The sequence below is a fragment of the Anomaloglossus baeobatrachus genome, chromosome 7, assembly GCF_048569485.1.
Source record: "Anomaloglossus baeobatrachus isolate aAnoBae1 chromosome 7, aAnoBae1.hap1, whole genome shotgun sequence".
Lineage (NCBI taxonomy): Eukaryota > Metazoa > Chordata > Amphibia > Anura > Aromobatidae > Anomaloglossus > Anomaloglossus baeobatrachus.
In genome coordinates this window covers 295,271,802-295,298,960 of record NC_134359.1, presented here as the reverse complement: position 1 = coordinate 295,298,960, position 27,159 = coordinate 295,271,802, and the positions used below count along the sequence as shown (strand labels likewise).

The following is a 27,159-nucleotide window of genomic DNA, read 5'->3' as shown; positions in this document are numbered from 1 at the left end:
CTGATTGCACTCTGATGAAATGTGAACTAAAATCGTCCGACTTTCCAGCATGAGAATCGGACTGATTTTACACTCGCAGTCCCGACTTGTCTCCGTTTGTGTGTGCGTTGCGCCTACTTCTACCCCCTGTTGTGCCCACCCCCGCCGGTTGCCCTAGCGACTGGAAGATCCCATGTTTCTGTATGGCCACCCCCCTGTCTGTCCCGAGAGAGCTCCTCAGTGGGAAGCATCTGACTATATGTGAGGGGAAATGTGGAAACACCGATGATTAAACCCCCCATTACCTGAGATGGACACCGCACCTTAACTGAGGTGTAGTACCCTGTGGCGACCAGAGCCTCAGGGGCGCCACAACACCATCTGAACCAAATAAGTTTATTTTGGTCTCATCAGACCACAGGACGGCTCTAGTAATTCATGTCCTTAGTCTGCTTGTCTTCAGAAAACTGCGGCTTCCTTGGCCATCATCTTTAGAAGAGGCTTCCTTCTAGGACAACAGCCATGCAGAGCAATGTGATGTAGTGTGCGGCATATGGTCTGAGAATTGACAGGCGGACCCCCGACCCCTGTAACCTCTGCAGTGTATGATGTATGGTCTGAGCACTGACAGGCGGACCCCCGACCCCTGTAACCTCTGCAGTGTGTGGCGTATGGTCTGAGCACTGACAGGCGGACCCCCGACCCCTGTAACCTCTGCAGTGTGCGGTGTATGGTCTGAGCACTGACAGGTGGATCCCCGCCCGCTGTAACCTCTGCGGCAATGCTGCCAGCACTATCACAATAACAGTTGCACTCAAGCAAGAGGGAAAAAAGCTAAAGGATGCACAGAGTGCACACAGGAATGTGAACATACATTTCTGCTTAGAAAAAACACGAAAAAATTAGATACTTAGCAGATAAAATGGTTAATTTTATTTGAGCCCAGTTACCACGCCACGGTGTACCTTTCAACTGGGTCATCCTGACCTAGTGAATGCCTCTCTTTTGTCTCAATCCTGACCTTTTATGTATGGCTGGAAAAGGAGTGATGTACTGCAGGATGGGCTGAGGAGTGATGTACTGCAGGATGGGTTGAGGAGTGATGTACTGCAGGACGGGGCTGAGGAGTGATGTACTGCAGGATGGGCTGAGGAGTGATGTACTGCAGGATGGGTTGAGGAGTGATGTACTGCAGGACGGGGCTGAGGAGTGATGTACTGCAGGATGGGGCTGAGGAGTGATGTACTGCAGGATTGGCTGAGGAGTGATGTACTGTAGGACGGGGCTGAGGAGTGATGTACTGCAGGACAGGGCTGAGGAGTGATGTACTGGAGGACGGGGCTGAGGAGTGATGTACTGCAGGACAGGGCTGAGGAGTGATGTACTGCAGGATGGACTGAAGAGTGATGTTCTGCAGGATGGGCTGAGGAGTGATGTACTGGAGGACGGGGCTGAGGAGTGATGTACTGCAGGACAGGGCTGAGGAGTGATGTACTGCAGGATGGGCGATGTACTGCAGGATGGGCTGAGGAGTGATGTACTGGAGGACGGGGCTGAGGAGTGATGTACTGCAGGACGGGGCTGAGGAGTGATGTACTGCAGGATGGGCTGAGGAGTGATATCCTGCAGGATGGGCTGAGGAGTGATGTCCTGCAGCATGAGCTGAGGAGTGATGTTCTGCAGGATGGGCTGAGGACTGATGTACTGCAGGATGGGCTGAGGAGTGATGTTCTGCAGGATGGACTGACGAGTGATGTACTGAAGGATGGACTAAGGAGTGATGTTCTGCAGGATGGGCTGACGAGTGATGTACTGCAGGATGGACTAAGGAGTGATGTTCTGCAGGATGGACTAAGGAGTGATGTTCTGCAGGATGGGCTGAGGAGTGATGTTCTGCAGGATGGGCTGAGGAGTGATGTTCTGCAGTAAGTGTCTGTATATAACAGGATAAGAGTTGATGTTTTATGCAAAACATGAGAACAGAACCAAAATCGTCAGATGGTTTGTTGTTGTGAGCCCCCTGTGCCCTGCCCCCTGCGTCCTGCCCCCTGTGTCCTGCCCACTGTGTCCTGCGATCCGCAAAAGAAGGTTTATTGGGGCCTTTTATATATTTATTGTACATAGTTTTTGTCTCGGGCTGTATGACACCAGACGCGGCCCCATCACATCTCCAGGGGTCTCTCCCGGATTTATTTAGTTCATCATCTGTCACTCAGCTTCCCCAGAATCCTCGGTGCCGATCTGCGGCTCCAGAGCTGTGAATTGGGGGCGGCATCGATCGCACATTTGCCTTTTATACAACCAAGTCCTCTGCTTTGTAACTAGACATGAAAACTGAGACCTCCGTGCGCCGCTGTTTTCAGATGATGATGACGGCCGGGATCAGAATGGAACGTTCATGTCTGTTCTCTGTGGTGACATCATAGGTTTATGACATCATGGAATATGCAAATTATAGCTGACCACACCGATGACTACATAAAGGGGCCGCTCACTTGCATATGTCATCACTTTGTGATGTCACAGAGATCAAAGGGTCTAAAAATCCGCTCCTGAGAGCCTAACAGCCATTATACTTCATAAAGCAACAGGACGATGGACCGAGCTACGCAAGCAAGAAAGAAGAAAGAGGAGCCCTGGGAATAGAGACCGTGGAGTCCCTGGATTATACACCGTGGAGCCCCTGGATTATACACCGTGGAGCCCCTGGATTATACACCGTGGAGCCCCTGGATTATACACCGTGGAGCCCCTGGATAATACACTGTGGAGCCCCTGGATTATACACCGTGGAGCCCCTGGATTATACACCGTGGAGCCCCTGGATTATACACCGTGGAGCCCCTGGATTATACACCGTGGAGTCCCTGGATTATACACCGTGGAGCCCCTGGATTATACACCGTGGAGCCCTGCGCCTTTACTGCCTTTTTGGATAGTAACCAGGATAGGAACACCCCACGACGCAGGACCGTGAGCATTGTGAGAACCTGGTGACCGTATCCACCGTATCACTGCTCGTTATCCTCTAATGCCATGTTAACCTTTGCTGGGCAATTTATCAAGGCTGGGGCTTTTCTGTGCCAACCTTCATGACGCGCCCCCTGGAGTAAGATCTGTCAGGGATATTTTACACCAGGGGGATGGGGAACCCCAATGATGTCTGCGCTTCCCCCAGTGATGTCTGCGCACCCCCAATGATGTCTGCGCTCCCCCCAGTGATGTCTGCGCTCCCCCCAGTGATGTCTGCGCTCCCCCCAGTGATGTCTACGCTCCCCCCAGTGATGTCTGCGCTCCCCCCAGTGATGTCTGCGCTCCTTCCAGTGATGTCTGCGCTCCTTCCAGTGATGTCTGCGCGCCCCCGAGTGATGTCTGCGCTCCCCCCAGTGATGTCTGCGCGCCCCCCAGTGATGTCTGCGCGCCTCCAGTGATGTCTGCACACCCCCCAGTGATGTCTGCGCTCCCCCCAGTTATGTTTGTGCCCCAGCCCCTCTTGTAATGTGTATGTGCCCCAGCCCCCCTTGTGGTGTCTGTGCCCCAGCCCCCCTTGTGGTGTCTGTGCCGCAGCCCCCCTTGTGCTGTCTGTGCCCCAGCCCCGCTTGTGGTGTCTGTGCCCCAGCCCCTCTTGTGGTGTCTATGCCCCAGTCCCGCTTGTGGTGTCTGTGCCCCAGCCCCTCTTGTGGTGTCTGTGCCCCAGTCCCGCTTGTGGTGTCTGTGCCCCAGCCCCTCTTGTGGTGTCTGTGCCCCAGTCCCTCTTGTGGTGTCTGTGCCCCAGCCCCTCTTGTGGTGTCTGTGCCCCAGCCCCTCTTGTAATGTGTATGTGCCCCAGCCCCTCTTGTAATGTGTATGTGCCCCAGCCCCTCTTGTAATGTGTATGTCCCCCAGCCCCTCTTGTGGTGTCTGTGCCCCAGCCCCTCTTGTGGTGTCTGTGCCCCAGCCCCTCTTGTGATGTGTATGCGCAGATTTAGGAAAGTAGTGTTAGTTAGAATTTATTTTGGTGAGGGTGCAGGATTGAAATCTAGGGTTCCTTTGGAACCTGAAGGATAGAGAGTCTAGTGCCAAGTCTGTCTGAGGAAGCCTTTTCCAGGTGACGGCCTCAGACAGGTCTTAACAAGAGAGAGTAGCATTAGATAGTTTGTAGCATTAGATAGTTTTTTCAGTTAGGGTTGATTCAACTACTCTAGCATCAAGCCCGCTCCTCCGGCCAGCAGCTACTCTGTGGCTGCAATCCTGGGCCTGTAGAAAGTATGGAAATAAGCTACTTAAAGCCTTTTTCCTAAATTTTAGAATCTATCTAAGGCCATCAGCTCAAAAAGGCTTGCTCAGACAGACCTGGCACAAACCACTCCAATCTGCAGGTCCAGAAGGAACCCTGGCCTTCACCATTACCCTTGTTCAGGGTTTCTTTTGGACCTGCAGATTGGAGTGGCTTGTGCCAGGTCTGTCCGAGGAAGCCTTTTTGAGCTGATGGCCTTAGATAGTTTCTAAAATTTAGGAAAAAGGCTTTAAGCTTATTTCCATTAGGGTTATTTTACAGTGTGAGCTATGAGACGATGGATCTCTCCGCTACATTATCTTATGGTCATGGAGGCCTGTGCACCTTTCTTGACTATTTGCAGATTATTGGCACTAGATTATGGGACGTTGATCCAGGGAACTAGTCTGATTGCCCTATGTGGAGTCGGGAAGGAATTTTTCCCCTAATATGGGGCAATTGTCTTTTGCCTCATGGGGTTTTCGCCTTCCTCTGGATCAACACATTAGCTTTTAGGCTGAACTTGTGTCTTTCAACCTTAAGGCTATGACCCTGTTCCTGGGGCCGACGGCCTCAGACAGATCCCAACATTCAGGGGAAAAGGTTTAGTTAAAGAGGGAGAAATTGAAAGCAAAGCTCCAGAAACATAAACGATAATCCCCTAAATGTATAAGTTCAAAATAATATAATATAGAGCAAAAGTATAATCCTGTCCGGTCCCATGTCAGGGCATTAGTGCATTAGTCTGTGATCTGGGCAGATTAATGCTGTTGCTCTTCTATATTAAATAGGACATTTTGGGGAATTTTAGTTTTTCTGTAGCTTTGCTGTTAATTTTAGGGTAGGGACTCGCAAGACATGAGGACCCTTGACGTGGGTTGCGAGCTTTGTGTATTTTGGCCAAAATATCAACCAATGCCACATACATTTTATATTGTTTTTCCATGTTATATTTATTTGTATACAGGCGCTGGGCTCTACATGTGTGTGACCAGCGCCCTATACAATCCTTATCTAATACTGAGCAGTCGCCCCCTCCATGAATCGGGAGGTTGTGAGTGGTGGTCTCATCAGTATTTTGCCTCCATCTTTAGTGCAGTATTTTCTGTGACCCGGGCAGGTAAATTCTGCTGCCCCTATTTATTCCTATATTGCACTTATGACATTTTGAGGAATTTTAATTCCTTATTCTGTGGCTTTTACTTTTAATTTTATCAAAGGGACTCAAAATACAATGAGGACCCTTGACGTGGGTTGCAAGGTTGTGTTTATTTGGCCAAAATATCGACCAATACCTCATATATCAATCATATATATTATTTTGCACATGATGTATACGGTATACTAGCTGTAGTACTCGACGTTGCCAGAGATAGTAACTGTCCCTCTCTTCCAGTCTCTGTCTATGTGTCTCTTTCCCCGTCTGTCTCTTTCCCCGTCTGTCTCTTTTCCCGTCTGTCTCTTTCCCCGTCTGTCTCTTTCCCCGTCTGTCTCTTTCCCCGTCTGTCTCTTTCCCCGTCTGTCTCTTTCCCCATCTGTCTCTTTTCCCGTCTGTCTCTTTCCCCGTCTGTCTCTTTCCCCGTCTGTCTCTTTCCCCGTCTGTCTCTTTCCCCGTCTGTCTCTTTCCCCGTCTGTCTCTTTCCCTGTCTGTCTCTCTTTCTCACTTATACATCTATTCTGAAGAGAGATGACCTCTGGATATGACGCGGAGCTCATGCACTCGGCTTCTGTGGTCGCTCGTGGTAAGCCCTGTTCTGAGTGGATCCTGTCTTGTTATCCGCTGTATGGTCTTGGCCACCGTGCGCAGCTCAGGTTCAGGGTGGTGACAGTCTTCGTATAGCCTCGGCCATCTTTATGTAGAGCAACCATTCTTTTTTTTAGATCCTCAGAGAATTCTTTGCCATGAGGAGCCATGCTGAACTTCCAGTGACCAGTATGAGAGAGTGTGTGAGAGATAACACCGAATGTAACACCCTGCTCCACATTCACACCTGAGATCTTGTAACACTAATGAGTCAATGGTTAATTGGGTACAATTTGGCCAGTTTCCCTTAGAGGTGTACAGACTTTTGTTGCCGGCGGTGTAGACATTAATCGCTGTTTGTGGAGTTATTTCCCCTGTTATACAAGCTGCGCACTGACACTGCACATGGTATCACAGGGTCAGATCTGCAGTGCTGTCCCAGGAAAAGATATTATAAAATATTTACAAAATGTGAGGGGTGTACTTACTTTTGTGTTCTAATGTAGAACTGTAAGTAAATCCTACGTTAATGAGGTTATGGCATCCAGTGGATAATAGTGTTATGAGGGTGCTGTGACAACAGTTAAGGGTAATCTTTGGCTGCACTGTTATGGGGTTCCTGTGGCTGAAACGGTTAATGGGGGTCCTGTGACTTGCACTGTTATGGGGCTCTGGGGGGTCCTGTGGCTGGTCCTGTTATGAGGGTCCTATAGCTTGCACTGTTATGGGGTCCTGTGGGTGGCAGTGTTATGGGGGTCATGTGACCTGCACTGTTATGGGAATCCTATGGCTGACACTAGCTTATCGGGGTCCTGGGGCTAACATTGTTATGGGGGGTCTCATGGGTGGCAGTGTTATGGTGGTATTGAGATCTGCACTGTTATGGGATTCCTGTGGCTGAGACTGTTATTGGGGTCCTGTGACCTGCACTGTTACGGGGGTTCTGTCTTATGCTGTTATGGGGGTTCTGTGACTGACACTGTTATGGAGGTCCTGTGTCTTATATTGTTATGGGGGTCCTGTGTCTTATGATGTTATGGGGTTATGTGTCTTATGCTCTTATGGGGGCCCTGTGGTTGGCCCTGTTGTAGGGATCCTGTGGATGGTCCTGTTATGGGGGTCCTGTGTCTTATGCTGTTATGGGGGTCCTGTATCTTATGCTGTTATGGGGGTCCTTTGGCTGACACTGTTATAGGGATCCTGTGGCTGGCACTGTTGTGGGGGTCCTGTGGCTGGCCCTGTTATAGGGATCCCTTGGCTGGCACTGTTGTGGGGGTCCTGTGGCTGGCACTGTTATGGGGATCCTGTGGCTGACACTGTTATGGGGGTCCTGTGTCTTATGCTGTTATGGGGTCTTGTATCTTATGCTGTTATGGGGGTCCTGTGGCTGGCACTGTTATGGGGGTCCTGTGGCTGGCACTGTTATGGGGGTCCTGTGGCTGGCACTGTTATGGGGGTCCTGTGGTTGGCACTGTTATGGGGATCCTGTGGCTGGCACTGTAATGGGGGTCCTGTGGCTGACACTGTTATGGGGGTCCTGTGGCTGGCCCTGTTATGGGGGTCCTGTGGCTGGCCCTGTTATAGGGGATCCTGTGGTTGGCACTGTTATTGGTGTCCTGTGGCTGGCACTGTTATGGGGGTCCTGTGGCTGGCACTGTTATGGGGGTCCTGTGGTTGGCACTGTTATGGGGATCCTGTAGTTAGCACTGTTATGGGTGTCCTGTGGCTGGCACTGTTATGGGGGTCCTGTGGCTGGCACTGTTATGGGGTCCTGTGGCTGGCACTGTTATGGGGGTCCTGTGGCTGGCACTGTTATGGGGATCCTGTAGTTGGCACTGTTATGGGTGTCCTGTGGCTGGCACTGTTATGGGGGTCCTGTGGCTGGCACTGTTATGGGGGTCCTGTGGTTGGCACTGTTATGGGGGTCCTGTGGCTGGCACTGTTATATGATTCAGCTGCGTCAGCACACGGCTATACAGTGCCACCAGTGATCCCCAGCAGGACACAATGGGGGGTTTACGTTACAGACCATTTCCCTCCCAAGCCCCTGCCGTACTGACCTGAGAACCCCATATCCAGCATGGCCGCTCTCTTCCTGTCCTTGACGCTGCTGATTTGAGGGAAATTAATGTCCAGGAGGATGAAGAAAACGCAGCGAAAAATGCGCTGATTCCGACAGAGATGGCAGTTACCGGCCCCCTCATACCTGTGTACACAGAGCGCAGCTCCGGCTGCTGATGGTCACAGACCCTTCATTTATTATCGAGCCGAAGACCACGACAGAGAAAACCTGAGAGGGGGACAATGAAGGGTTAATAACGACCCCCACATCAGATTACCAAAAACACGCACTGCGACTTATATCCGTCACCCACAGCCACAACACCCCCTATAACAACAGTCTGGAGCCCCCCTATAACAGCAGTCTGGAGATGTAGTCTGGAGCCCCCTATAACAGCAGTCTGGATGTGCAATCTGGAGCCCCCCTATAACAGCAGTCTGGAGGTGCAGTCTGGAGCCCCCTATAACAGCAGTCTGGATGTGTAGTCTGGAGCCCCCTATAACAGCAGTCTAGAGGTGTAGTCTGGAGCCCCCCTATAACAGTAGTCTGGAGGTGTAGTCTGGAGCCCCCTATAACAGCAGTCTGGAGGTGTAATCTGGAGCCCCCCTATAACAGCAGTCTGGATGTGTAGTCTGGAGCCCCCTATAACAGCAGTCTGGATGTGCAGTCTGGAGCCCCCCTATAACAGCAGTCTGGAGGTGTAGTCTGGAGCCCCCCTATAACAGTAGTCTGGAGGTGCAGTCGGGAGACCCCTATAACAGCAGTATGGAGGTGTAGTCTGGAGCCCCCCTATAACAGAAGTCTGGAGGTGCAGTCTGGAGCCCCCTATAACAGCAGTCTGGAGGAGTAGTCTGGAGCCCCCCTATAACAGAAGTCTGGAGGTGCAGTCTGGAGCCCCCTATAACAGCAGTCTGGAGGTGTAGTCTGGAGCCCCCTATAAGAGAAGTCTGGAGGTGTAGTCTGGAGCCCCCTATAACAGCAGTCTGGAGGTGTAGTCTGGATCCCCTATAACAGCAGTCTGGATGTGTAGTCTGGAGCCCCCCTATAACAGCAGTCTGGAGGTGTAGTCTGGACCCCTTTATAACAGCAGTTTGGATGTGTAGTCTGGAGCCCCCTATATCAGCAGTCTGGATGTGCAGTCTGGAGCCCCCCTATAACAGCAGTCTGGAGGTGTAGTCTGGAGCCCCCCTATAACAGTAGTCTGGAGGTGCAGTCGGGAGACCCCTATAACAGCAGTATGGAGGTGTAGTCTGGAGCCCCCCTATAACAGAAGTCTGGAGGTGCAGTCTGGAGCCCCCTATAACAGCAGTCTGGAGGAGTAGTCTGGAGCCCCCCTATAACAGAAGTCTGGAGGTGCAGTCTGGAGCCCCCTATAACAGCAGTCTGGAGGTGTAGTCTGGAGCCCCCTATAAGAGAAGTCTGGAGGTGTAGTCTGGAGCCCCCTATAACAGCAGTCTGGAGGTGTAGTCTGGATCCCCTATAACAGCAGTCTGGATGTGTAGTCTGGAGCCCCCCTATAACAGCAGTCTGGAGGTGTAGTCTGGACCCCCTTATAACAGCAGTTTGGATGTGTAGTCTGGAGCCCCCTATATCAGCAGTCTGGATGTGTAGTCTGGAGCCCCCTATAACAGCAGTCTGGAGGTGTAGTCTGGAGCTCCCCTATAACAGCAGTCTGGAGGTGCTGTCTGGAGCCCCCCTATAACAACAGTCTGAACGTGTAGTCTGGAGCCCCCTATAACAGTAGTCAGGAGGTGTAGTCTGGAGTCCCCCTATAACAGTAGTCTGGAGGTGTAGTCTGGAGCCCCCTATAACAGTAGTCACTTTCCGTTTCAGGAGGCCCCACAGATGCTCCATGGGGTTTTGGTCTGGAGACCCTTGGCCAGTCCAGCACTTTTACCCTCAGTTTCTTTAGTAAGGCAGTGGTGGTCTTGGAGGTGTTTGGGGTCATTATGTTGGAATATGAAGGAAGGGGATCCTGCTCTGCTTCAGGATGTCAAAAGACATGATGGCATTCATGATTCCCTCAGTGATCTGTAGCCCCCACAGCCGGCAGCACTCATACAGCCCCAAACCATGACCCTCCTCCACCATGCCTGACTGTAGGCAGGAAACACTTGTCTTTGTCCTTTCTCACCTGGTTGCTGCCACACACGCTTGACAATGTAGCGCCCCACAGGGCAGGTGGTTAACCTACTCGTTGCCGGGCCGTTGGGGTCGGGTCAGGCGATGTCACGGGTGGCCTTGCCTGGTTCCATTGCCCCGAGGTGTACAGAAATGGAAAGGAATAGGGGGTGTTGGGGAAAGTTTGTCGTGACGCCACCTGTGGTATGCGGCCAGGGAGTTAGCTGCCGCAGCAGTATTCCTCACTGGGGCAGGTGTTATGGTAGCCGGGATGGTGTCGCTCCTCACAGGCGGAGCGGGCCCCAGGTGGATGATGGAGGTAGAGGGGGCGATGGCTGTCGGCGTGAAAGAACTGGGGCGGCGACACCAGTAAAGGAGGAGCCGACACAGTCTCTGCGGGTTGAAGGTGTCTTTTTACTCACAGCTTCCGCTGCCAGCCCAGTAATACCGGTCACCGCCGTGATGGGCTCCGGTCAATCCCAAGCAAGTGAGGGGCCACCACCGGTGTTGAAGAAAGAACAGAGAGAGTGTCCTTGTAGTAGGATGTCCTCCTTAGCAGTTAGGAACCCGGGCTAAGGTCCCGCTCCAAGCCCTGGGCCCTTTGTAGATTGAAGGGTTCCAGAGATGTCTTGTCAGAACTATAGTCCTGACCTGTCTCCGTTTGTGTGTGCGTTGCGCCTACTTCTACCCCCTGTGGTGCCCACCCCCTGCCGGTTGCCCTAGCGACTGGAAAATCCTATGTTTCTGCATGGCCACCCCCTTGTCTGCCCCAAGACAGCTCCCCAGTGGGAAGCACCTGACTGTATGTGAGGTGAAATGTGGAAACACCGATGATTAACCCCCCCATTACCTGAGATGGACACTGCACTTTAACTGAGGTGTAGTACCCTGTGGCGACCAGAGCCTCAGGGGCGCCACAACACCATCTGAACCAAATAAGTTTATTTTACTCTCATCAGACCACAGGACGGCTCCAGTAACCCATGTCCTCAGTCTGCTTGTCTTCTGCAAACTGCGGCTTCCTTGGCCATCATCTTTAGAAGAGGCTTCCTTCTAGGACAACAGCCATGCAGAGCAATGTGATGTAGGGTGCAGAATATTGTCTGAGAATTGACAGGCGGACCCCCGATCCTGTAACCTCTGCAGTGTGTGGTGTATGGTCTGAGCACTGACAGGCGGACCCCCCACCCATGTAACCTCTGCAGTGTGTGGCGTATGGTCTGAGCACTGACAGGCGGACCCCCCACCCCTGTAACCTCTGCAGTGTGCGGTGTATGGTCTGAGCACTTACAGGCGGACCCCCGACCCCTGTAACCTCTGCAGTGTGTGGTGTATGGTCTGAGCACTGACAGGCGGAACCCCCACCCCCTTAACCTCTGCAGTGTGTGGTGTATGGTCTGAGCACTGACAGGCGGACCCCCGACCGCTGTAACCTCTGCAGTGTGTGGTGTATGGTCTGAGCACTGACAGGCGGACCCCCCACCCCTGTAACCTCTGCAGTGTGTGGTGTATGGTCTGAGCACTGTCAGGTGGACCCCCGACCGCTGTAACCTCTGCAGTGTGTGGTGTATGGTCTGAGCACTGACAGGCGGACCCCCGACCGCTGTCACCTCTGCGGCAATGCTGCCAGCACTATCACAATAACAGTTGCACTCAAGCAAGAGGGGAAAAAAGCTAAAGGATGCACAGAGTGGACACAGGAATGTGAACATACATTTCTGCTTAGAAAAAACATGAAAAACTTAGATACTTAGCAGATAAAATGGTCAATTTTATTTGAGCCCAGTTACCACGCCACGGTGTACCTCTCAACTGGGTCCTAACCTAGTGAATGCCTCTCTTTTGTGTCAATCCTTACCTTTTATATATGGCTGGAAAAGGAGTGATGTACTGCAGGATGGGTTGAGGAGTGATGTACTGCAGGATGGGGCCGAGGAGTGATGTTTTGCAGGATGGGGCTGAGGAGTGATGTACTGCAGGATGGGCTGAGGAGTGATGTTTTGCAGGATGGGGCTGATGAGTGATGTTCTGCAGGATGGGGCCAAGGAGTGATGTTTTGCAGGATGGGGCTGAGGAGTGATGTACTGCAGGATGGGCTGAGGAGTGATGTTTTGCAGGATGGGGCTGAGGAGTGATGTACTACAGGATGGGCTGAGGAGTGATGTACTGCAGGATGGGCTGAGGAGTGATGTCCTGCAGGATGGGCTGAGGAGTGATGTTCTGCAGGATGGGGCTGAGGAGTGATGTTCTGCAGGATGGGCTGAGGAGTGATGTTCTGCAGGATGGGCTGAGGAGTGATGTTCTGCAGGATGGGGCTGAAGAGTGATGTTCTGCAGGATGGGGCTGAGGAGTGATATTCTGCAGGATGGGGCTGAGGAGTGATGTCTGCAGTAAGTGTATGTATATAACAGGATAAGAGAGTTGATGTTTTGTGCAAAACATGAGAAAAGAACAAAATTATGGGTTGTTGTTGTTGTGAGGTTCCTGTGTCCTGTGTCCTGCCCACTGCGTCCTGCCCCCTGTGTCCTGCCCCCTGCGTCCTGCCCCCTGCATCCTGCGATCCCCATAATAAAGGTTATTGGGGTCTTTTATATATTCATTTTACTTAGTTTTTGTCTCGGGCTGTATGACACCAGATGCGGCCCCATCACATCTCCAGGGGTCTCTCCCGGATTTATTTATGTAGTTCATCATCTGTCACTCAGTTTCCCCAGAATCCTCGGCGGCCGATCTGCGGCTCCAGAGCTGTGAATTGGGGGCGGCATCGATCACACATTTGCCTTTTATAGAACCAAGTCCTCTGCTTTGTAACTAGACATGAAAACTGAGACCTCCGTGCGCCGCTGTTTTCAGATGATGATGATGACGGCCGGGATCAGAATGGAACGTTCATGTCTGTTCTCTGTGGTGACATCATAGGTTTATGACATCATGGAATATGCAAATTATAGCTGACCACACCGATGACTACATAAAGGGGCCGCTCACTTGCATATGTCATCACTTTGTGATGTCACAGAGATCAAAGGGTCTAAAAATCCGCTCCTGAGAGCCTAACAGCCATTATACTTCATAAAGCAACAGGACGATGGACCGAGCTACGCAAGCAAGAAAGAAGAAAGAGGAGCCCTGGGAAAAGAAACCGTGGAGCCCCTGGATTATACACCGTGGAGCCCTGCGTCTTTACTGCCTTTTTGGGTAGTAACCAGGATAGGAACGCCCCACGACGCAGGACCGTGAGCATCGTGAGAACCTGGTGACCGTATCCACCATATCACTGCTCGTTATCCTAACCCTAACCCCAGGCCCTCTTGTGGTGTCTGTGCCCCTGCCCCTCTTGTAATGTGTCTGTGCCCCAGCCCCTCTTGTGGTGTGTATTTGCCCCTGTCCCTCTTGTGATGTCTGTGACCCAGCCCCTCTTGTGGTGTATGTGCCCCAGCCCCTCTTATAATGTGTATGTCCCCCAGTCCCTCTTGTGGTGTCTGTGCCCCAGCCCCTCTTGTGGTGTCTGTGCCCCAGCCCCTCTTGTAATGTGTCTGTGCCCCAGCCCCTCTTGTGGTGTGTATTTGCCCCTGTCCCTCTTGTGATGTCTGTGACCCAGCCCCTCTTGTGGTGTATGTGCCCCAGCCCCTCTTATAATGTGTATGTCCCCCAGTCCCTCTTGTGGTGTCTGTGCCCCAGCCCCTCTTGTGGTGTCTGTGCCCCAGCCCCTCTTGTAATGTGTCTGTGCCCCAGCCCCTCTTGTGATGTGTATGTCCCCCAGCCACTCTTGTGGTGTCTGTGCCCCAGCCCCTCTTGTGGTGTCGGTGCCCCAGCCCTTCTTGTGGTGTCTGTGCTCCAGCCCCTCTTGTGATGTGTATGTGCAGATTTAGGAAAGTAGTGTTAGTTAGAATATATTTTGGTGAGGGTGCAGGATTGAAATCTAGGGTTCCTTTGGAACCTGAAGGATAGAGAGTCTAGTGCCAAGTCTGTCTGAGGAAGCCTTTTCCAGGTGACGGCCTCAGACAGGTCCTAACAACAGAGAGTAGCATTAGATAGTTTGTAGCATTAGATAGTTTTTTCAGTTAGGGTTGATTCAACTACTCTAGCATCAAGCCCGCTCCTCCGGCCAGCAGCTACTCTGTGGATGCAATCCTGGGCCTGTGGAAAGTATGGAAATAAGCTACTTAAAGCCTTTTTCCAAATTTTAGAATCTATCAAAGGCCATCAGCTCAAAAAGGCTTCCTCGGACAGACCTGGCACAAGCCACTCCAATCTGCAGGTCCAGAAGGAACCCTGGCCTTCACCATTACCCTTGTTCAGGGTTCCTTGTGGACCTGCAGATTGGAGTGGCTTGTGCCAGGTCTGTCCGAGGAAGCCTTTTTGAGCTGATGGCCTTAGATAAATTCTAAAATTTAGGAAAAAGGCTTTAAGTAGCTTATTTCCATTAGGGTTATTTTACAGTGTGAGCAATGAGATGCTGGATCTCTCCACCACATTGTCTTATGGTCATGGAGGCCTGTGCACCTTTCTTGACTATTTGCTGGTTATTGGCACTAGATTATGGGACGTTGATCCAGGGAACTAGTCTGATTGCCCTATGTGGAGTCGGGAAGGAATTTTTCCCCTAATATGGGGCAATTGTCTTTTGCCTCATGGGGTTTTCGCCTTCCTCTGGATCAACACATTAGCTTTTAGGCTGAAATTGTGTCTTTCAACCTTAAGGCTATGAACCTGTTCCTGGGGCCGACAGCCTCAGACAGATCCCACATTCAGGGGAAAAAGGTTTAGTTAAAGAGGGAGAAATTAAAAGCAAAGCTCCAGAAATATAAACTAAAATCCCCAAAAATGTATAAGTTCCAAATAATATAATATAGAGCAAAAGTATAATCCTGTCCGGTCCCATGTCAGGGCATTAGTGCATTAGTCTGTGATCTGGGCAGATTAATGCTGTTGCTCTTGTATATTAAATAGGACATTTTGGGGAATTTTAGTTTTTCTGTAGCTTTGCTGTTAATTTTAGGGTAGGGACTCGCAAGACATGAGGACCCTTGACGTGGGTTGCGAGCTTTGTGTATTTTGGCCAAAACATCAACCAATGCCACATAAATTTTATATTGTTTTTCCATGTTATATTTATTTGTATACAGGCGCTGGGCTCTACATGTGTGTGATCAGCGCCCTATACAAGCCTTATCTAATGCTGAGCAGTCTCCCTCCTCCATGAATCGGGAGGTTGTGAGTGGGGGTCTCATCAGTATTTTGCCTCCATCTTTAGTGCAGTATTTTCTGTGACCCGGGCAGGTAAATTCTGCTGCCCCTATTTATTGATATATTGCACTTATGAAATTTTGAGGAATTTTAATTCCTTATTCTGTGGCTTTTGCTTTTAATTTTATCAAAGGGACAAAACAATGAGGACCCTTGACGTGGGTTGCAAGGTTGTGTTTATTTAGCCAAAATATTGACCAATACCTCAAATATCAATCATATATATTATTTTGCACATGATGTATACGGTATACTAGCTGCAGTACTTGACGTTGCCAGGGATAGTAACTGTCCCTCTTTTCCAGTCTCTGTCTCTGTGCCTCTTTGTCTGTCTCTTTCCCCATCTGTTTGTCTCTTTCCCCATCTGTCTGTCTCTTTCCCCATCTGTCTGTCTCTTTCCCCGTCTGTCTCTTTCCCCGTCTGTCTCTTTCCCCGTCTGTCTCTTTCCCTGTCTGTCTCTCTTTCTCACGTATACGTCTATTCTGAAAAGACGACCTCTGGATATGACGCGGAGATCGTGCACTCAGCTTCCGTAGTCGGCCATGGTGAGCCCTGTTCTGAGTGGATCCTGTCTGGTTGTTCCGCTGTATGGTCTTGGACACCGTGCTGCAGCTCAGTGTCAGAGTGGTGACAATCTTCGTATAGCCTCGGCCATCTTTATGTAGAGCAACAATTCTTTTTTTCAGATCCTCAGAGAATTCTTTGCCAAGAGGAGCCATGCTGAACTTCCAGTGACCAGTATGAGAGAGTGTGTGAGAGATAACACAGAATGTAACACCCCTGCTCCACATTCACACCTGAGATCTTGTAACACTAATCAGTCAATGGTTAATTGGGCACAATTTGGCCAGTTTCCCTTAGAGGTGTACTCACTTTTGTGGCCGGCGGTGTAGACATTAATCGCTGTTTGTGGAGTTATTTCCCCTGTTATACAAGCTGCACACTGACACTGCACATGGTATCACAGGGTCAGATCTGCAGTGCTGTCCCAGGAAAAGATATAATAAAATATTTACAAAATGTGAGGGGTGTACTTACTTTTGTATTCTAATGTAGAACTGCAAGTAAATCCTACGTTAATGAGGTTGTGGCATCCAGTGGATAATAGTGTTATGAGGATGCTGTGACAACAGTTAAGGGTGATCTTTGGCTGCACTGTTATGGGGTTCCTGTGGCTGAAACGGTTAATGGGGGTCCTGTGACTTGCACTGTTATGGGGCACTGGGGGGTCCTGTGGCTGGTCCTGTTATGCGGGTCCTATAGCTTGCACTGTTATGGGGTCCTGTGGGTGGCAGTGTTATGGGGGTCATGTGACCTGCACTGTTATTTGAATCCTATGGCTGACACTGTTATCGGGGTCCTGGTGCTTACACTGTTATGGGGGGTCCCATGGGTGGCAGTGTTATGGGGGTCCAGTGGTTGGCACTGTTATGGGGATCCTGTGGTTGGCACTGTTATGGGGATCCTGTGGCTGGCACTGTTATGGGGGTCCTGTGGTTGGCACTGTTATATGATTCAGCTGCGTCAGCACACGGCTAAACAGTGCCACCAGTGATCCCCAGCAGGACACAATGGGGGGTTACGTTACAGACCATTTCCCTCCCAAGCCCCTGCCGTACTGACCTGAGAACCCCATATCCAGCATGGCCGCTCTCTTCCTGTCCTTGACGCTGCTGATTTGAAGGAAATTAATGTCCAGGAGGATGAAGAAAACGCAGGTGAAAAATGCGCTGATCCCGACAGAGATGGCAGTTACCGGTCCCCTCATATCTGTGTACACACAGTGCAGCTCCGGCTACCGATGGTCACAGACCTTTCATTTATAATGGAGCCGAAGACCACGACAGAGAACACCTGAGAGGGGAACAATGAATGGTTAATAACGACCCCCCACATCAGTGCGACTTATCTCCGTCAGCCACAGCCCAATCACCCCCTATAACAGCAGTCTGGAGGTACAGTCTAGAGCCCCCCTATAACAGCAGTCTGGAGCACACCTATAACAGCAGTCTGGAGGTGTAGCTGGAGCCCCCCTATAACAGCAGTCTGGAGGTGTAGTCTAGAGCCCCCGTATAACAGCAGTCTGGAGGTGTAGTCTGGAGCCCTCCTATAACAGCAGTCTGGAGGTGTAATCTGGTGCCCCCTATAACAGCAGTCTGGAGGTGTAATCTGGTGCCCCCTATAACAGCAGTCTGGAGGTGCAGTCTGGAGCCATCTATAACAGCAGTCTGGAGGTGCAGTCTGGAGCCCCCCTATAACAGCAGTCTGGAGGTGCAGTCTGGAGCCCCCCTATAACAGCAGTCTAGAGGTGTAGTCTGGAGCCCCCTATAACAGCAGTCTGGAGGTGCAGTCTGGAGCCCCTATAACAGCAGTCTGGACGTGTAGTCTGGAGCCCCCTATAACAGAAGTCTGGAGGTGCAGTCTGGAGCCCCTATAACAGCAGTCTGGAGGTGTAGTCCGGAGCCCCCCTATAGCAGCAGTCTGGAGGTGTAGTCTGGAGCCCCCCTATAGCAGCAGTCTGGATGTGTTGTCTGGAGCCCCCTATAACAGCAGTTTGGATGTGTAGTCTGGAGCCCCCTATAACAGCAGTCTGGACGTGTAGTCTGTAGCCCCCTATAACAGCAGTCTGGAGGTGCAGTCTGGAGCCCCTATAACAGCAGTCTGGAGGTGCAGTCTGGAGCCCCTATAACAGCAGTCTAGATGTGTAGTCTGGAGCCCCTATAACAGCAGTTTGGATGTGTAGTCTGGAGCCCCCTATAACAGCAGTCTGGATGTGTGGTCTGGAGCCCACCTCTTCATTACAGTGGTGCAGGAAAATGAAAATTTAAAGGGGAAATTCACCCACAGCGAGTGGCTATAGGTGATCGCGCACAGCTGGTGGTAACCTCTGTGCTTCGCATTCCCGCTTTCACAAACTGCTTACTAAGTGTGAGAGCGTCTTCAGTGCCATCTATATATATGTCAGCAACTTCCTTACACGATGCAGATGCTGCTGCCACTTTATACAACACTACAATCTCTGCAACTCTCAAGTCAGCCGCCCCCCTCATGCATACCAAAACTCGCACAATCAACAGGCAACCTTGGCACACGAGCCAAACTAAAGAACTGAGACGGGATTCCAGAATTGCTGAGCGCAGATGGAAGAGGTCTCATTCCACCAGAACTCTTCATTGCATATAGAGTCCCTCACCACTTTCAAGTTCACACTCACTGCTGCAAAACAACCCTACTTTTCATCTCTCATATCCTTCCTGTCTTACAACCCTAAACAGCTATTCAACACTGCCCCTTTCTTCAAGCAGAAGATTGACAACATCAGAGCAAGCTTTGGCCCACAATCCCCCCAGCCCCTCAGCATAACTGCTCAGCCCTCTTCCTCCAAATCCAGTTTTTATACCATGACAGAAGATAATCTTTCCACTCTACTTTCAAGATCACATCTCACCACCTGTGCACTTGATGCCCTCCCGTGGCACCTCATCCCAAACATCACCGCAGTCTACATCTCGACCCTAACTCATCTCTTCAACCTATCACTAACAACCGGTGTATTCCCTTTATGCTTTAAACATGCTTTGATCACACCCATCCTCAAAAAACCCTCCCTTGACCCATCCTCTGTGTCTAGTTACCACCCCATATCCCTTCTCCACTATGCCTCAAAACTACTGGAACAGCATGTCCATCTTGAACTGTCCCCCACCTCTCCTCCCTCTTTGACCAGTTACAATCTTGCTTTCAACCACATCATTCCACTGAAAATGCTGTAACTAAAGTCACCAATGACCTACTAACCACCAAAGCCAAGTGACACTACTCTGTCCTCCTCCTCCTGGACCTGTCCTCTGCCTTCGACACAGTAGACCACTCCTTCCTATTACAGATTGTCTCATCTCTGGGCATCACAGACTTGGCACTACATGGATCTCCTCATACCTAACTTTCAGCATCTCCCATTCTCACACCACTTCCTCATCTCACCCTCTATCTGTCGGTGTCCCCCAAGCTTCAGTTCTTGGACCCCTGCTGTTCTCTATCTACACTTTTTGGCTTGGGACAGCTCATAGAGTCCCATGGCTTTTAGTATCATCTTTATGCCGATGATACACAGATCTACCTCTCTGAACCTGACATCTCCCTACTAACCAAAATCCCACAATATCTGTCTGCTATTTCATCCTCTGCGCGATTCCTAAAGCTTAACATGGACAAAACAGAATTCATTATCTTTCCTCCTCCTCACTCAACCCATCCAACAAGTCTATCCATCAAAGTTGATGGCTGCTCACTCTCCCCAGTCTCACAAGCTTGTTGCCTCTGAGTAGTGTTGTGAATGTCATCTGTGTGGGTGCTGTTTTGGAGCTCTCTCTGGTGGCCAGGAATGGTAGTGGAGAAGAGTCTGAGCCTGTGACTCAGACAGGTGTCGGCGTTAATTGGGAATTAGGGAAGTCCTATTGCAGACAAGCCTGGTGTATATAGGAGAGTACTTTTTGCTTTGCTGTTGCCGGTTATTGTTGAATTTTCCTCAGCCTCTGAACCTGGCTTGGAGTTCGATTCTTCCCTGTTTCCCTGTGCAAGACTTCTGTAGATAAGTTTGCTAGTTTTTCCCTTGCTTCCTCGTTTACACCTTAGAGTGTTTGTTTTTCTTGGTTTTGTATCTGTTTTCTTGCAAGTGAAGTTTTGTTTCTCTAGTGTGGTGACCATGGGGGTTCCCCGTTTGCTAGCTCATCGGCTTGAAAAGGGAGTTTCTCCATGTCTAACTTGATTATTTGCACTTTTGCATTTTTGTGTTCTTTTTGTTTTTTTGCCTCTCCGATTATTTACAAGAGTACCTGATATAGTGGGGGTGAGGTTGTGCAACCTCAAGAGCCATTTTTACTATCAGGAGAATGGTATTTTTCTGTAGGATTTTGTACTGACCACAGTCAGTTTCCTTTCCTTTCCTTTGTATCTAGGTAGTCGGGCCTCGCCTTTGCTAAATCTATTTTTCCTTTATGTGTATCGTGTTTTCCTACATCACCGTAATCTTTATATGTCGGGGGCTGTCTACTCCTTTGGGGATTTCTCTGAGGCAAGGTAGATTTTCTCATTTCTATCTGTGAGGCATAGCTAGTTTCTCAGGCTGTGACGAGGCGTCTAGGTGTTTAGGAACGCTCCACAGCTATTTCTAGGGTGGTCTGATAGGGGATTGCGGTCAGCTTAGATTCCAACTACTCTTGTTGTTCTTGGTGTTTTTCCACTAATGGCAGTTTTTTGTAATTTTCCATGGTTACCGAATCATAACAGAGTAGCCCTCACCTCTGCTCTACCCTTCAAGCCACACATGCAAGCCCTTTTCACCTCATGCCGACTACAACTCAAAAATATCTCCCGGATTCGTGCTTTCCTTTACCAAGAATCAGCAAAAACATTGGCGCATGCCCTGATCATCTCCCACCTCGATTATGGCAACCTACTGCTCTGTGGCCTCCCTTCCAACACTCTTGCACCCCTCCAATCTATTCTAAACTCTGCGGCCCGATTAATCCACCTGTCCCCTCGCTATTCCCCAGCCTCGCCACTCTGCCAATCCCTTCACTGGCTTCCCATTGCCCAAAGACTCCAGTTCAACACACTAACCATGACATACAAAGCCATCCACAACTTGTCTCCTCCTTACATATGTGACCTAGTCTCCCTACCTGCACGCAACCTCAGGTCCTCACAAGATCTCCTTCTCTACTCCTCTCTTATCTCCTCTTCCCACAATCGCATCCAAGATTTCTCCTGCGCCTCCTCCATACTCTGGAATACTCTGCGCCAGCATATCACTTTTGCCTACTGTGGAAAGCTTCAAAAGAAACTTGAAGACCCACCTCTTCCGACAAGCCTACAACCTGCAGTAAGCCTCAGTCCATTACACCACTGTGCAAGCAGCTCTGTACTCACCTACTGTATCCTCACCCATTCCCTGTAGACTGTTAGCCCTCACGGGCAGGGTCCCCTCTCCTCCTGTGGACTGTGAGCCCTCGTGGTCAGGGTCCTCTCTCCTCCTGTAGACTATTAGCCCTAATCGGCAGGGTCCTCTCTTCTTCTGTAGACTGTGAGCCCTCGCGGGCAGGATCCTCTCTCCTTCTGTAGACCGTGAGCCTCGTGGGCAGGGTCCTCTCTCCTTCTGTAGACTGTGAGCCTCGCGGGCAGACTCCCCTCTCCTCCTTTACCAGTCTGCTTTTGTAATGTTCATGATGGTTGTACTTGTTTTTTATGTATACCCTTTTTACTTGTAAAGCGCCATGGAATAAATGGCGCTATAATAATAAAACACACTATTGAATATTAATACAAGATTAAAATTCCTATACCATTAGGTATTCTATAAATCGCAGGTGCATCAGCGGAGGTCTGCTTTGTGAGGTTCTGCATCGTGAAGTTCTGTATCACCTGAAAAACACAACTGTATATAAGGTGTGATTGTCACTTCCTGACCTGCAGGGGTTAATTGCTCTGGAGACTCTCTCCACCCCTTTTGTACACAAACCTTTTAGCTTTCGGCTCCCAGTCTTTCCCACTACAATGGCTTCTGCTGAGCTGAGGGACGAGCTGGACTGCTCCATCTGCCTGAGCCTCTATACAGACCCCGTATCCCTGAGATGTGGACACTTCTTCTGCCGCTCGTGTATTGTGAGTGCGCTGGATGCACAGGAGGCGGCTGGAGTGTATTCCTGTCCTGACTGCAGAGCAGAATATCCGGAGCGTCCGACCCTGGAGAAGAACCGGAAGCTGAGGAACATAGTGGAGCGTTTCTCATCTGCTCAGCCTGAGATGGAGGAGACCGGAACCTTCTGCACTTACTGTGATTCTCCGGCGGCCCCGGCTGTAAGAACGTGTCTGCAGTGTGAGGCGTCTTTTTGTGAAAAGCATCTGAGCAGACACAGTAAGTCATCAGAACATACGTTAGTTGAACCCAAGGTTACCCTGGAGGAAAGAAAATGCTCCACACACAAGGAGGTGCTGAAATACTACTGCCCTATAGACAAGGCCTGTATCTGTGTGTCCTGCTGGGTGGCCGGAGACCACAATGGACATGACGTGGAACCACTCAATGTGGCCTTAGAGAAGAAGAAAGAGGAAATGACTATCTACTACACTCGCAAGCTTCAAACGGAACCTAAAGACTCATCTGTTCAGAAATGCCTATAACCTTCAATGACCTCACTACTTCACCACCGTGCGGAGCTGCCGCCCCACCACCGTGCGGAGCTGCCGCCCCACCACCGTGCGGAGCTGCCGCCCCACCACCGTGCGGAGCTGCCGCCCCACCACCGTGCGGAGCTGCCGCCCCACCACCGTGCGGAGCTGCCGCCCCACCACCGTGCGGAGCTGCCGCCCCACCACCGTGCGGAGCTGCCGCCCCACCACCGTGCGGAGCTGCCGCCCCACCACCGTGCGGAGCTGCCGCCCCACCACCGTGCGGAGCTGCCGCCCCACCACCGTGCGGAGCTGCCGCCCCACCTACACCCCACCTACTGTCTCCTCCCCAAAATCCTTTAGGATGTAAGCCCGCAAGGGCAGGGCCCTCTTCCCCCTGTGCTAGTCTGTCTATTGTAACGTGTACATGTATTCTGTATGTAACCCCCTCATGTACAGCACCATGGAATCAATGGTGCTCTATAAATAAACAATAATAATAATAATAATAATAATAAATGAATTCTGTCTTTGAGAAAATGAAATCTAAGAGAGAAGAAGCTGAAAAAAAGTCCAAAATCTGAAGGATCATGCGATAGAAGAGCAGAAGAAATCAGCCGGACTCGCAGGCAGAGTTGCTCTTCTGTTTACTGATCTCAGGGAGAAGCTGGATGATCTAGAAAAGACAATCCAGGGAGAGATCTCCAGACAGAAGGATCAGGTGTCACTCTCGGTCTCTGAGATGGTCAAACAGGTGGAGCTTCACATGAATAAAATTACCAAGGACATTAATCATCTTGAAGGATTATATAATATCACTGATCCACTGAACCTTCTGCAGCGTGGAAACACTGGTGACATCAGTGACTGGAGCTGTGATGTCATCAGTGATGTAAGCGATGGTCCATGTGTGGATGAAGGCCTCGTCTAACAGATATTACACACAGAGGACTGGAGAACTTTGCCAAAAATATAATTGATCTGAAAATGAAAAGACAGTTCCCAGAGATTAAGAAATCAGACATATTACTGGATATAGACACGGTTAATAATAACATTATTATATCTCAGGATCTCAGATCTGCTTCTTATTCCGCTATATTACAAGACGGCCCCGATGATCCCAAGAGGTTCAACAGTTCTCAGGTGTTAAGTTCCCGCAGCTTCTCCTCTGGGAGACATTACTGGGAGGTGGACGTAAGTCGGACGGAGAGATGGATTATTGGAGTGGCTGAGGAAAGTCTGGAGAGGAAGGTGGTGGGTGATGAATCCTATATAGGCCTCAATAAGAAATCTTGGGGTTTGTGGATGTATAATAATCTAAACGTGAGTCATAATAAGATCCATAAAGAGCTGGTATCAGATTCTCCTGTGCGGGTTGTGGGGGTCTATCTGGATTATGAGGCCGGGCGTCTGCCCTTCTATCAGATGGGTGACCCTATCCGACACTTACACACCTTTACTACCTCCTTCTCCGAGCCGCTCTATGCCGCTTTTTGTGTATATGAAAATGCCACCATCAAAAACATAAAATAATAACAACAAAATGGCTATTTTAAAATCTTAAAGTGAAAGTTCAGCTTCTATTGTCCTTACATTTTTATTCTGTGCTGCTATATGTATTTATATTTAAACGATAAAACAATTCTACTTTTCATAGATGTGGATGTAAGACATAATGGGCTACCTGCAGCCACCACTGGAGGGAGCTCTGTAGCTTCCTACATATTGAATTACAATGGACTTTAGTGTATACATGGTATGTAGTGAGCTCCTCCTAGTGGTGGCTGCTGGTAACCATATTGTTATCTCCTATATGTATGCCTATGGATTAAAACAGAACTGCATGCGTTATATTGCTTTAGTAAGTAATTTTGAACATGTTTAGATAAGGAAAAATAAAATGGTGTTTAATGACAACCTTTCACTTTAGATAGAACTGCAAAATTAGTACATTTATCTTCTTGTGCTCTGTTTTTCTTTAGCTACAGGATCTTTGTCCTTGAACCAGATAATTGATTTATTTCTGATATTCATGTAATCTGAGCTCTGCCTTCTTAATTTTTACATTGTCCCAATTAGATGCATTGGGTTAATAACAAATGAAGTGCTGCAAAGAAATAGAGATTAACATTTAACAATCCAAATTTCCGAAATTTTGAGAAATGAGCATGTTTATGCTCAAATCTGAAATAAAGTGTGGATCACAAGATAAGAACAGAAGCAATGAGGAACTTTACCTGATTAAAACAACAACAAAAAAACAACAGATGAGCGTCATGGATATTTCTGGGACTGTCTGATAATTCAGAATATGTCTGTTTCATCATGACCCTTGATGAAGGTTTGTTTTCTTGAGCCGAAACGTGCGTCAGGTGCTGCTGGACTGCGAGGATCCATCCTCACACGCCACCACACACTATAATCTTGTTCTATCTCAGGTGATTATATATTATTCACTATTGTCCATATAATATTGATTTAGAAATATCAGCATGTGTGTATACGCCCCATCTTTACCATCCATGGAGTCTCCTTTTATTCCATGGGTATTAATGATAGGACACAAGTGACCCCTAATGGCGTGACTTATGTAAAGTATGAGGATAAATAAGTGTTATGTTAACACTCACATTGAACTGGATCTAAGTCCCTGTGATGTACATGTGTCCACCAATTGTTGCTGATAAGATATACATGTTGTTAATTTTGTAGGTAATAAAATTTGATACACTTTTTGAGATTTATGGGCGTTTGATCATTTTTTTCCTCCATTTTACTTGTAACTGTTTTATTTTATGCCAGATTATTCATGGAGCGAATTTGTCGATATTTTAGAAAACGGCACTGGGTTTACTGCAGTTAGAACACAATTTCTTTTTAACGTATATTTTTATATACTTAAAAGGAACCTGTCAGCAGGATGCCCCCCCCAACTATTTATATCTACATGTGGCTTTTCCAAAGACAAATCCAGCAATCCCTTCACATGGCCGGTCTCTTCCTCCATCACTAAGAAATCAGCGTTTGAATATATATGTAAGTAAGGCTGTAGATCTGATGCCTCTGTCACTCCAGCTCTATCCTCATCTCCTCCTACTTGGCTGACCGCTCATTTGCCTGAAGTCACACAGCATAGAGACTTGTCAGTTAAGTAGGAGGAATGAATTGGCTATGGAAAGGAAAACTGGACTTGTTTTGAAGATGCCACATGCTCAGATTAATAGTTTAAGGGGTGAATTCCTGCTGACAGGTTCCCTGTAAAGGAGGTTTCCGGTGTTGCAAATTCACCTCTTGACTAGGCTGCATTTTTTTCCTTTTTTTTTTTTAAAAACACTGTGCTTTACCTATCCTCCCTGGGTCCATTGTTTAGTCTCTGTGACTGCTACTAGTGTGTTATTCTCTGCAGTGCTGATGTCACGTCAACAGTGCTACAGCCAATCAGCGAGCGGTTCTGCTTGAGTTGACGCACGAGATACTGAGTTCACTGACTGCAGCACTGTCTACGTGATGCCAGCGCTGCAGATAGTAACAGACGCTGGTAACAACAGTGAAGATTCAGCACTGGACCCAGGGTGGGTGAGTAAAGCACAGTTTGTTTTTGTAAACAAACTACAAAGGTGTAGAGGGGTTTTCCAAAACCAGAAGACTCCTTTAACAATGACCATAAAAAGCTTTGGGCGCCATTTTCAGGGAACCTTTACGTTTTTATTTTTCAGGATCTGGGACCCAGTGATGGCCTTTTTTTTTTTCTCTCTGACCTGACGTTCTTACTGATACCATTTTGGGGTAAATACAATGTTTTTATCGCCGCTTATTGTATTTTATTGCAATGTTGTGACGGCCAAAATACTGTAATTCTGGCTTTTTACATTTTTCGCTGTTTACCAATCAGATTATTTTATATTTTGATAGATTGGACATTTCTGAACGCAGCTACACCAAATATGTGTATTATTTTATTTTTTTTTAACTTTTCTTTTTTCACATGGGGGTTGATTTGAAGTTTTGTGCTTTTTTATATTTTTTTCTTCATATTTTAAAAACTTTTTTTTCACTTTTTATTGTATTTAGTAGCTTGAAGCTGTGATCTTCTGATCTGTTGTGTATCAGCTCTTCTCTGTGCAGCAGAAATCACGAACTGTGAATGTTGCTCGCAGCCAGCGTTCACAGGAGGATCGTTATGGTAGACACAGGGGTCATCAGCTGACCCCCGACTGCCATGACAATCCATCTGTGCCCCGCGATTATGTCATAGGGCCGCCAATGGGAGCAGAGAATGATGTGCTCCCCACTGTCGCGTGTTAAAGCCCGCTTTAACAGAGATTGACAGTCGGATTTAACTAGTTAATAGCTGCGGACGAATCTCGGATCCATCTGCGGCTGTTAGAGGCAGATGACGGCTGATCAGATGAGCCGACATGTTGAGGGATAGATGCAGGCTCAGTGTGCAAGCCCGCATTAAAAGCAAGGGACACGACATATGACGTAAATATAAATTAAAGGCCTAAAGAAGCGTGTACATCTGAATTCTTTTTTGAGGGGGGTTCGGATATAAGCCCCAATGGGATAAATAAA

General features: G+C 49.0%; 1 protein-coding gene and 1 pseudogene across 1 annotated transcript; both read left to right on the top strand.

Annotated features, from left to right (window-relative positions):
- Positions 1-25,240, top strand: part of LOC142246766 (E3 ubiquitin-protein ligase TRIM62-like) — a 36,347-nt pseudogene extending 11,107 nt beyond the window's left edge.
- Positions 21,967-22,703, top strand: LOC142245603 (E3 ubiquitin-protein ligase TRIM8-like). The gene has a single exon (XM_075318452.1). It carries the CDS (start codon positions 21,967-21,969, stop codon positions 22,591-22,593), a length of 627 nt encoding a protein of 208 aa, XP_075174567.1. The 3' UTR covers positions 22,594-22,703.
- Positions 25,241-27,159: the final 1,919 nt, after the last annotated feature.

Coding starts and splice junctions, on each gene's coding strand:
- LOC142245603 (XM_075318452.1), top strand. CDS start 21,967: ATGGCTTCTGCTGAGCTGAGGGACGAGCTGGACTGCTCCATCTGCCTG.